Source organism: Lissotriton vulgaris, chromosome 2_1, assembly GCF_964263255.1.
Source record: "Lissotriton vulgaris chromosome 2_1, aLisVul1.2, whole genome shotgun sequence".
Classification (NCBI taxonomy): Eukaryota; Metazoa; Chordata; class Amphibia; order Caudata; family Salamandridae; genus Lissotriton; species Lissotriton vulgaris.
The window spans coordinates 985,567,714-985,580,218 of record NC_141687.1 but is presented as its reverse complement, the minus strand read 5'-3'; the positions used below and the strand labels follow the sequence as shown (position 1 = coordinate 985,580,218).

Here is a 12,505-nt window from a genome sequence, read left to right as displayed (position 1 = left end):
ATCTTTTTGTCAACAATATTTATGTCTGATGGTCTTTGCTCTATCATATTCTGCGTTTAACAAATGCTCCTTCCACCTCTGGATTGTAATGCTGTAATAAGCAATGCAAAATTTGAGATTTTCGCCAGTTTTTATACTGCTGATAGAATTGGAATTAACCCACTTCTTATATTTTTTGATGTGAGGCCATCTCCCGCAGTATTTTTACTCGCCCAGTTTTCAGCATTTGGAAAATTATTTCCCATATTTTCTTGAATGAAATGTCACTGTTGAAGCACCTCTTCGCGTACTGTTTTTGTGCACCTTTTGCTAAATTGAAAAGAACACTCCAAGCACATTCAGCAGGAGAAGAACAAAGTTGTGGTTGTCAGCATGACCTGTTTGTTTCTTAAGGAAAAGCACATATAGATAATTGAAATCTACTTTCAATTTTCTCCTCATTGAAATGACTGTACTCCCCTCCTCTACTTTGCCTTGGATCCTTGTAATTTACTTCTTAGATCTCCTTCGTTTATTGACATGTCTCTTTCCTTCTCCTCCACATCCTGCTTGGGAAACTGTTATTTTGTTTCTAGATCAATATAAGAATCCATGTAGTTGACAGCTAGAGAATTCTGGATTGACTGAGAGGAATTAAACCTCATTGACTCTTAAATCTCCTCTTCTTTGAGCTATGGATGATTCAGAGGTATTAATCGTTGTTGCCTTTCGCGCCTCTCCTTCTTTCTAACTATTTCAGTCCACAACAATGATAGGCTATGCAGGTGCTCTGACTCCATGGCCAGAGCATAGGGAGCAGCAATGTCTACGCTTATATCCAGTGGATTAGGAAGGGGGCCATAGGCCTTGAGGGAAGACATGAAAATGGGTCTCTCCTATGTCATTATCGGGTGCATTGGGCCCCACAGATCCAGGATACCCTTATGTATTTCACGACCAATGCAGTCCCAAATATTGTGGCGTATTATTCTCTATTCCCTAATGCTCCTGAGACATTCATCTCATGGCATGTTCAAAGGTGGCAGCTACCTCTAAGTAGCTGTGGGCTGCACTTATTTAACTTTTTGTTATAATGACCAAATCTACTTTACGTCTTCTTATTTCACCCCTAAAAATATATTCCTGTATCTTTAATTTGCCTACCCTACAGTAATAACCAATAACATCCAAAGTTTCAGGAAAAAATGCTTTGTGCCAGCTCTCTTGTAACCAACCTTTAGCTCATCCTCCTCCACCATGAATCAATTTTAGGATCCCTTCATTTCCCACTCGCTCCCTCGCGTAAATCGTGCCTCAAGTATTTTTATGGAAATTCTTGTTGGCTAATTTCATGGCAAAATAAGCTACTTAGAACTGATTATCATATTTTACTAACATTGAAGAAATTGTATTGGTGACCTCTTGCCTGTGTTCAATTTTATCACGTGAAAAATACTTGAGGAATTGTGAAAGGGTCTTTTTGTGCCAATAAAGGTATCTGTTTTTTGTCTTCTAGGTTCATTGCCAAACCATGTGCTTTGGGCTTGAAGATACAGGCCAGTGGACCGCAGAAAGCTCAACATAATGCTATTCTGGAAAAGGTCTTCACAGCCATCACCAAGGTATGTCATAAAACAGCGATACTTCATTTGTCAGTACGGCACAATAAGGTACCATTCTGAAACAGAATCAGCTTGAAAATACCACTTATGATTTATGGAAGACTATATGAACAATGTTTCAAAGTCTATAGATTCGAATTCTTATCCATCCAGTGTATATGTTCACCTGTGCCAGGGATTCGATATTGTGGCTGTTACGCAACTGTATCATGAGTGCCATGTTATGGTTGTACACACAGAGTTTCCAAAGAAAAAACATGCAGAAACACCTCTCCTCAACTACTGCTAAGGTGGCACTCTGCAGGTTAAGACCAATACTTCTATGCATTTTATCTGAGATGGTGTCATATCTAAAAGAAAATAGGTTAATGCTGTGTTTAACCCCTTCGATGCTGATGACGAGCTCAGCTCGTCATCACCCACGGGTGGCGTGTGCTGATGACGAGCTAAGCTCGTCATGTATCGCGGTAATTTTAAAATTGCCGCACAGCGCAAAAATCGCCGCAGCAGCGATGCGGTTAAGGATCTTCGAGACCTGGTGTGGATTGCGTTACTGCCTAGCCTGATATGGCACGAACCGGGAGCAGCATGCATTGAGTGCTTTGTTTGTACCTTTCCATAATATAAGGTCTATAGGGGAAAATGTGGATGCAAAGAGTGTAACGTGGTAGTAGGTTGTGCACTGGTGAATCACAGTTCCCGCTCAAATTGGTCACTAAGGGCATAGTTCATTACATTCCCGCCCTAGATACAATGTTTCTCGAGTTGCACAGTTCCATATATTGAGGGACTAGGATACCCGTAATTCACCTCCCAGGCTGATCAATAGTGTAATACCAGCACTTTTTGTAATGAGGACAATGGCAACGCTGTTTAATTCACAGCAGTTGTGCACGATTTGCCACCAGAGGTGTACTGCATGAATCTCACGCCTCAATACTATGTCATCCAAGTGATGCATCTCCCTACAATGAGGGACTCGGATACTCAGAATTCTCCTCGTAGGCTGAGTAACAGTGCTACACTAGTGGCGCAGACACCAGCAATTTTGTTTTATGTGGGTATAGGCAGCGCCTTCCACATAATGGCAGGTGTGCAAGGTTTACCACTCGAAATGCACTGCATGTATCTATCGTACCCGATGTCTGTTCCGAGCGGTATCTGTCACATATGATTATCATAGCAACATGTCTCTCTCCTTTCTCGTTTGCCACTTAAGCCGGGTGTCTTATTATTACCTTGGCACGTTTTCAGATGTCAGGGTTGACATGTACATCGGTAATCCAAATGCATTGTACTTATGAGTGCTCCTTCAAAAATTGGCGCCACTTTAAATCACAGTGGTGAATCACAGGTTGTGTGTGTTTTTCTATGCTTACAGTGTTGTTACTGTCTGTCTATAATCTGTACATGTGAACAAGGCCTCGCCCGTGGCCGAAACGTGTTGCTATAAATGCTTACCCACAATCCTGAGTGAGCACTTCATTTTCTTGTCTCAGCATTCAAACACGTCAGGGGCTCAACTGGCTTTCAATGCTCCAGCCCTCATGGGTGATTGGTTCCAGATCAATAAACTTCTAAATGAGCGCTCCTTGGAAATATAAAGTGCTTCTGTATTCACCGGTAGCAAACAGATACGTTTTGACTAACAAGCTTGTATCACTGTCTAGTGTAAATCCACTCTATTGCTCTTAAGTGCTTGTCAAACATAAAAACAAAAGAGGTTCTCAATAAGCGGCACAATAGAAAGCATTGCGTCAGTCATATTGGACTAGCCAGTGCTCCATATCCATAAGCTGAACACATTATAATTGCTGCAATGCATGCCAAACCAATTCTATCAAATGCATGTAAATCAAAAATCCAAGTCCACTGATGAATCTATAAATAACTGCATGGTTTACTGGGTGCTTCCTATCATATATACATAATTCATTCATTAGGCCATATTGGACTAGTCTTGATGCATCCCAATATTGCGATATTTCCTAGGTTTTCCATGGAAAATATTATTGGAACTTAAACAGCCATCATTGAATGTTCAGGGTCCCTCTTCCAAGAATTAGTCGATCACAATCAAGCATTTGGAGTCCTACAAGCATAGCATACTCAGTTCACTTCTTTGAATCCTAAGGTCCAATGCCTTCATTATTGGTTTACTGGCTCACATTGGTACTAAGATGAAACTTAAAAGCCACTATGTAAAATATAATAAAAAGATAAGAACTACATCTGCCCCCCTCTTTATTAACTCCAATGAGTACTTATTTGTTCTGAAAAGGACCTGTCCTGCACACATATTATCTCAAATGCACATCTAGTTCTTCATCACTGTTAAGCCCTAGGGAAATCTTTGCCTGCAATTTATTACATAGTGTGACCCCCAGTCTACATAATGCCAAACCTCTATTCCCTCCACATTCATTTGAAGTTATCATGTCTAAGCAGAAAGTTAAGCCCCACTTGAACGGCAACATTTCTCAAAGGTGATATATATGCAAGATTACAGTAATACCAATAGCTTTTGACTTATCTTCGTGGATTCTGTAGCCCGATACCAACTCAGAGCACTCTAATTCATTCAGTAGAGCAGGAAGAGATATCAAAGAGTGTGAAAAGGAAACTAGAATATCATCAGTGAATAGTGCCAAACGAAATATACTCGCACTCTAACAGATGCCCGTAATAGCCTCACTACTGACAATCCTCTAGGCTTGTTGCACTACATACAGGGCAAAGAGCAGTGCCAAGTTGCACACCTGCCTCCTTGTTATGTTATGTTATGTTATATTGGTCTTTTATAGCGCGCGGCTACTCCAGGGAGTGTCCCAGCGCTTTATTGTAAACCTGTAGCAGAAAACATAACAAGGAAAATAAAAGGACCAGAAATCAGAAGAAAAAAAACATATCTAAAGAGTAAAAAGCCAAGTTTTAAGGCCCTTCCTGAAAGCCAACAAATTGGAGGTACTGCGCAGTGCCAATTTCCAATTTTATTGACGACTTTGTGAGAATTTAAACTTTTATTCTTAACCCCTTCCGTGCTTCGAACGTCCAACGGTCGTCGCGTGCGCTACCTCGCTGGTGCTGCGCACGACCGTTGGACGTCCGAATCCCGTTAGCGCGATCGAACGTCCGCACTGGGGCGGAATGTTCGACGCGCTAAACGGGTTAAATGCCCCTCTAGGTTCTGCATAACTCACTTAAATCATACAAATGAAAGTGGGACCAAAACACCTGGCTTGCCTTAAATATCCCCACCCCATCCAATCAACAGATGTTTCAGCATCAATAGACAGAAGCATTTATCCTTTTATGTTGTGAGCTGCTTTTATAAGGAAGACCACTTTTTTGGTGCTGTTGTGACCTGACCCTTGTGAATGAAGTTTGATTTGTGTGGGTGGATCCGAGGGCCACCAACCCAGCAAGACCTGTTGCTAGGATTTTTTGTAACAATCTTTATGTCTACATTTAGTAAGGAGACTGATGGATAAGATCTGCACTCCTTCAGGTTCTTCTTGTACTTTCGAAGACTCTGAGATATATCAGTAAAGTGTGGCAAGGCAGTCTGGCTAGTGGCAAGGCAATTCTATAAATCAATTGCATTCAGACTTCTGCCCCCGTTCTTTAGTGATATAAAGATTTTGATTGCCCTGACTAACTCTTCTGTTGCTCCATGTTGTTCCAGTAGGTCAATGTGAGGTTAAGAAAGATGTTCCATGGTCCTTTTAATGGGAAAGGTCATAGTAGACTGAGCATCAGCCTTTTACACATTGTATTGATGGAGCCATGATACCTTCTCCATGTTATCTAGTATTGTGCCAATATGATTTTTGCTAACCGACTCGCAGCCTTGGTGTCCCTGCAAAGAATGCCTTGTTCAATCTCCCTAAGGCATGTTCCACTTTATTAAGATATTAAAGTTTTGAGTTGAGAAGAAAATACTTTGTTCCACTCCATCTGTGATGATTGTGGATGTTTAGGTTGAGTTTCGGCTCAGTTTCTGTCATACCAGGTTCACCTTCATCTTCTGATTTCTTTAAGCATGCTCCCATCAGTTGTTCTATGCACCTTTAGTCTTAAAGAAATTTCCATGCACAGCTCGGCTTTTGCTGTTTTAGACCCTAGAATTTTATTCACCGCATTATTCATTTGCCCCAGTGAGCCTAAGTGCCTCGTTGGCTGATCTAGCCCCGTCTTGCATATCACTGGAGATAAGACCTGATGGCCCACCCCATCTATTCATTTCTTTGACTAAGTTCTAGGAGAATCATACAGACTTTACAGCAGAGTAAGCTTATGGTATGCCATGAAGTAGCATTAATCAACCTGCTTGGGTTGTAATGTCCTTCAGGCATGCCGCAGGTCATCCTTCATTAGGCAGTGGACTCCCAATCTTCCTAGGGCTACTGTGTCCCCAAATATGCTCTGCTTTCCCTTTGGTTTACTTCATAACTAAATTATGGATTTAGCTGGGTATTGGTTGCCCAGTGGACCAATGTATCTGTGTAGGGATCTGTGTTTGACGACATGGTCGCAGGTTCGAATCCCAACAGATCCACTCAGCCTTTCATCCTTCACAGGTCTATAAGTAACATTGAGTTTGGTATCAGAAACATCCGTTATTTCTTTACCAAGTTACCCTTTTGGGTGAACATGCACTTTAAAAGTACATATGTTATGTTATGTATGTTGTTTAAATTCCAGTCTCCTCCTGCCACTAGTGTCACACAGCTGGAGGTCAGAGATTCTTAAATATGAGCATGAGGAAGTACTCTAACCCAACATTGGGTGCATACACTACAACTATCGTGGTGGTAGTACCTTTTAACACTTCATTTATTAGAAGCTACCTACCCCTTTTGTTTACTGAGCAAACCTTTGAGGAGAAGCCCATGTGAGGTGCCAAAAGAATTACCTATCACAGGATTGGACTAGTAAGAACCCCGAACCGCCTAACATCCCAGCTACATGTGAGACATTTGTAAAAAGGCATATATCCCTGCTGATTCTTTTCAGGGATTTATGACTCTTTAATCTTTTTAGCATGGGCATTGATACCGCAGAACTTAAACAAAAAAGTATATTTAAGGAAATCCCGGAGCAGCGTATCAAATCTTCCTTTTGGATAAAGCAGGGCTTCTGCACTTGGTTGCATTAGAGATTGTGTGGAATCCCTCCCTCAACCAAATCCAATCTCCCCTTGAGCTCTACCTCTACTTCAAAACGAGATGAAGCCTTCCAACATAGTCCACAGCCCTGGTGAAATTAACTCCCCCCTCTTCCCCCCACAACCTTTAACTCCTGAGGTATCTTGTAGGACAGCATTTCCACTGCTAGACCAGAAATGGGCCGAGTATAGCACCCCAAACCACCTCAAACTGCCCAGATAGCACAGTAACTGCTGACTTGTAGATCCGTTGTTACTGAATCAATCACTTTCTTCTTCTGAAGATGTAGAGATGACCTGCCTCTTCTATGATGGCCACAGACCTGCCTTGCTTGATGGACTTCCATCTTTGTTCCTGAAGCATGGTCTCTGTGGAGAGTTTGGAAGTTTTTCTTTTCTTTTTCATCTGTTTCCATGATTCTCTTTGTGTCTGGGATGTGGAGTTTGTTCTTGGTTCCATCCCTCTCTGACTCCTGTCCTGAACAGTTATCTTCTATTCGTAAGATGGCCTCTTTTTTAGGAACAGACTGAGTTCACACATAATTTTTACTAACTGCTCAATTTCATTGGATATACTTTTCTTACTCTATATAATGTGTTTTGGGTGGAGGGTGACTGGAAAGAATTATGTAAACATGAACTAACTATAAACTAAGTCCTAAATTAGCTTCCTGTAAGGCCCTATTAATACCAGGTGCATGATGTGTCAAACCCAAGGCTTAGGACAGTGAGACAGTTGATTAAGGGCCACATTATAAGCCAGTTGTAAAATGGCTGCTATTACCCTCCCGAGTTACCAATAACAGGACATTAGTAATTTCAGATTGGGGCACTGCAATACCACGGATTGCATTTGTTTGGAGAAGAACATGCAGAAATCAGTTTTCTCATGCAGAATCATGCTTGTTTCCCCCCATTTGCCACTGACTTATCACACAGAGACTTTACCTGCTTTAAGTAAAGGACTGGAACCCCAGTGTTCTAGCACATGTAATCCTGATGGGAAGTTCCCCATTGACTGCCCCGTGGCATTAAAGGGCGTAAGTGTATTTCTTTTAGGTGATAACGCAGACAACACCGTTCGGAAGCAGGGAGCAGTGGCTGTTCATGGTACCATGTCTTAAAACACATGCACATAGCCATGGTCCGCACCAGCTTTCCCATTCATGAGGCAGTGGCTGAAATTAAACCTACCTTGTGTAGCTGAGAGAGGCTTTATATAATCTTACTAAGTGCCAAGGTTCAGCTTGGAACCACGTGATGAAGTCCAGCCCCCAGTGGGTGGATTTGTTGGCGATTTTGATTTTTGTGTGGTGTTTAAATGTATTACCACTTTTCATTATTTGATTTTCAGAAGCCCATAACATTTGTTGTGTAGAGCGACATTTTTCTGGTTGTTTTATTTTTCGTCAATATTACACAATTTTTAATTAATTACATGTGAAATGTGATCGAAACTAAATATGTTGCTTTAGACAGACAATTGTGGCCATCACCTGATGTGTTCTGTGACTTTGCTGTTTTGCAATAACTTTTAATGACATTGCTCCCTGGGAGTGAGGTTTGCCACTCTCCAATTACACCCTCACATCTTTTATAGGAAAATAATAACCCGTACTAAAATGTGTGAGAGAAAATGCTTATTTATTGCTGTAAAAAGATTAATTTTCAACTGCTGCTTGAATGTTACTTTAATTGTTTCTGATAAGTCAAGCGATGGCCATATATCCTTCACGCACCTCATGCATCCCTAACGTCCTTGTTGAGACAAATTGGACATGTGCTTCGGCTGATATTGAGGTCTGCCTGACCTGATCTTTGACATAATCTGATAAAATCGACATGACCTACGTTCACCTCCCAAATCCACTCTGGCTTGACATATGTTGACAAAATGGTGCGAATTGGGAATGGCGTGTCCATTTATTTGCTGCTGTTAACCTAGTTACCTACAATGAGCACTTTACAGAACAACAGCCGCGTTCTGTACCCTCAAGTCTACCTACTTAAGATTGATTTCTATGCTTTTGTTGGTTGCCGTGGTAATCGGCTGGAAGCTGCCACGCAGCTGGCATCCTCTCCCTCTGCATCTAGGAAGATTCTATCATACTGAGAAATGTAACATATTTTAATGGTCTATAAACGGGTTTCTCTTTAGTTAGTGCAGGTGCAGCATAGATGCATTCCATTTTTATTGAAAATAAAATTGCTGTTGGCTGTCAAGATCTATGACCTTGTGTATTATTAAACACATTTCCCTATGAGTGCCTGTATACACGACAACTCTTTCTAAATGAAGAAACTCTGTCAAATAGATGTATTTTGTTTGGCATTCAAAATACTTTCTTGTTAATTTCGGTAGCAAATCACTATATAAAAGTGCTTGGAGAGAACACATTTTTCCGGTATGCAATGAGAAAAAGGCTGCTTTTTTAATTGAGATACTGAAATAATGTATAATACTTTCGGATAATTGATTTTATATGGACTTTTTTGCAGTTAGCAGTTGCTTAGTGCTAAGTAAATTTAATCGAGAATAACGAGGAGGCAGAGAAAAGGGAAATCATAATACTAAAGTAGTAGAACAGATCCGTTTTTAGCTTAATTTAAACAAAACAAAAATCGTAAAATTCTTTCATGTATGGTTGAAGTGTAATCCACAGTCTTGCTACAACAGAGGATCCCCGGCCACTCCATTTTGCTCGTCTAACGTCATTAACTCAAAGCAACGACTTTTTTAAAGAACAAAACGTTCTTGATGGCGAATAATTCTTGAAACATTTTTGAAGAAAGATTGACTCTCTTGCCAAAAACAAGCACGGTGCTCAATAAAAAATGAAGAAATATAATTAACGGACACATTGCCAGGTGGAGCATAAACACACTGAATACATCAGGCTGCTCGTGACAATCTCAGCGAAATGTGCAAATAAGAAAAGTTAGTTTGCAAACTGATGTTCCAACTGTTTGGGCCTGTGTGTAGTCTCGAGCCGGGCATCCTACACTATCCTACTTTCAGTGAGTCGTTGTAATGTACTTTATCTCCAGGGCTGACTCCCCTCTCTGGCTATTTCTCCCTTGCTAGCTCCACTCCTGCAGCACATACCAAGTAATCCTCAGCTCTCCATCAGATAAAACGCCAATGAGCATCCTGTATCATCGTTGATGTATCGGCTCCTCACATGTCTCCACCTACTATACAATGAAGTATGGTTAAGTACTCAAGGTTGCAAGGTTGGGCTTTTAATAGATTCACTTTCTAGGTGTCTAATTAGAAGCTTTAAGTCTTTTTTCCTAAGGTGGCTATTTTACTTAAATACCCACATAATGAAATTCTGCCATTGGCTCCAACAGATTGGAACTCCACCAGAAAGATTGTTAGCTGTTGTTTAATCCAGACAACAATATTGGATACTTGAAAATTAAACTTTCAAATCTGATTCACCTCAAACTAGCAGCACCTGGAGTTTAGTCTAGCGCACAACCTTCCTCCAGGTCAATATGGACGGTAAACATCATTTACCACTAATCCTGAACTTCACATGAAATTACAACGCAATTTTTACAACATCCGCATTGAAACAGCTCACACCATTACTCCGCAAGTCTGAACGACGACTTGCGGAGGGGTCAGAAGGTGTTGGATTTAAAATCCAACACCTTCCCTACTGTTGCACAGACTGGAGTTGGAATAGTAAATTATACTATTCCAACATCCAGCCCCCCCCCCCCCGAGCAAGTCGCAAGTCGTCGTTCCGACTTGCGAAGTAATGGTATGCATTGTTACAACGTGGTTGTTGTAACGACCGGGTTGTAATTGCAGGCGTTGTAATTGCATGCGTGGTAAGATGGCATTTTCATTATAGACACTCATTCCAGTACTGAACTTTTGTCTGATAGTCCATGCCTTCTTGTAGTCTTGTTTTGCCTACATTTAACTAATTAGAATAACACACCTGAAATCAATAATTTGAAGGGGAAAATTTCAGGATTGGAAACAGTGACTTTGGTGATCCAGTGGCCACCCTAGTTATGACAGATATTCCTTGTTCCTTAAGGTAGCAGGTGCTTTAGGCCTAATTGGTGTCCGGTAACTGTACCAGACTGAAGGCCTTCAGAGTTCAAAAACAGAAGAGTTAAAATGTTTGTGGGATTACACAAGTGGTAATGGACTCCCAACAGTGGGTCTTCACCTGATTTGCATTCTTGTCTTTAACCTCTGATAAATTATAACACAATAGTTGTTATGGTTTCTTTTGGCCTGTACAGAAAGAGTAGAGGTTTAAGAAGCTGAAGGTGTAAAAATCATACAACAGAATTATAATACACATGTGTCCTAGAGTGCCACATGGTTCTACGATGAGGTTCATGAGACAGAGAGAAAGAGATGAAAACAATTCCAATAGGTTGACTTCAACCTTCGGAGTCACACCTACCTTTACTGTAACTTGGATGGGCAAGTGATGGATGTGCCTCAGTGCCAGTTGATGACATTCTCCTCTGTACTTATTGTTTGACACAACAAATGCCCTCTGATGCTTTTTATGTGTGGCCTGCCAAGTACTGTGACGGTAGTTGGTTTCTTTCTTTGCCACAAAATACTCTATATGTAGGGACTTGTTATATAATACATTGCGAGGCAGGGGTATCTTTGTTATTAGTCACTTACCTTTACAGAAAGCACAGCAGTGACGGGCAGAAGCCCTTGCCAGTGGAACTACTCTCTGCCGATGAATATAAGACTGATTTGCCTGAAGCTCTGACTCATTCAAATGGATTCCACCCTCTTAGCTGAGCAGCAGCAACATTTGAAGTGGGATTATGCTGTTGTCATCTAAGATGAACACCATCCGGGGCCAGATAAGCGACCATTCCATTTTGCGAGTCGCAGAGTGCATTTTTTTTACGAGTCGTAATATGCGACTCACAAAATGGAATGAGACACTGTTTGTAATTGCCCAATGGGTCACAAGGAACCTGCCTCATTAATATTCATGAGGCAGGTCGCAATTTGCGACCCATTGGGAATGGCCGGCGCTCACAGGGATGGTGGCCTGCTGGGGTTAGAAGACAACCATGTCTGTGAGTGGTTTTATGATAAAACAACTTTTTTCCTTTTGAAATGCAGCCTCTTTCTTTAAAGGAAAACAGGAATGCGTTTCAAAAAGAAAAATGAAACGTTTCCGTTTCAATTTTTAAGAGAAGCCTGTGGTCCATGGGCTCACATTCGGAATGGGGAAGGGGTCCCTTGGGGGCCGCTTGCCATTTGCTTTTGGTCTACGACAAAGTTTCCATTGGCGGGAAAATGCAAATGTTTACGGCCGCATTTTGGTCGCAAAACATTTGTACGGTCAGGTCACGGTCAGGAAGTCTTTATTCGATTAATTCACCATAAAAGACATAAATACAAAATACACAATAATATACATAAAATCAATATTAAATCATCAACATCGAATTGACTTCATACAGAAATATGCAAGAATTTAAAAGGTGTCACAGATACCACATTACCACAGTAAATACAAGATAAAAACATTCTCTACTGATTTTGTTTAATAAACCTACATCTGATCACCCAAGCCCAACCAAGGAACTTGGCAACCCCCACAACAATTAGCGGATCCAGGTTAGTTTTTAACAATCTCAAGGCCTCAGCACACGAGCGAGTGCCTAGTTGACTACAAACTGGTTTGAGCCACTTAGATCTGGGGGCAGAATATAAGGGGCACACAAA

The 12,505-nt window shown here is 41.1% G+C and overlaps 1 protein-coding gene across 1 annotated transcript in view; it reads left to right on the top strand.

The window, feature by feature from the left end:
- Nucleotides 1–12,505, top strand: part of CERS6 (ceramide synthase 6) — an 814,747-nt gene that overhangs the window by 203,039 nt on the left and 599,203 nt on the right. Inside the window, exon 2 of the mRNA XM_086956583.1 lies at nt 1,496–1,601. Within this exon, the coding sequence (XP_086812709.1) occupies nt 1,496–1,601 (106 nt within the window). The remainder of the gene's footprint in view (nt 1–1,495; nt 1,602–12,505) is intronic.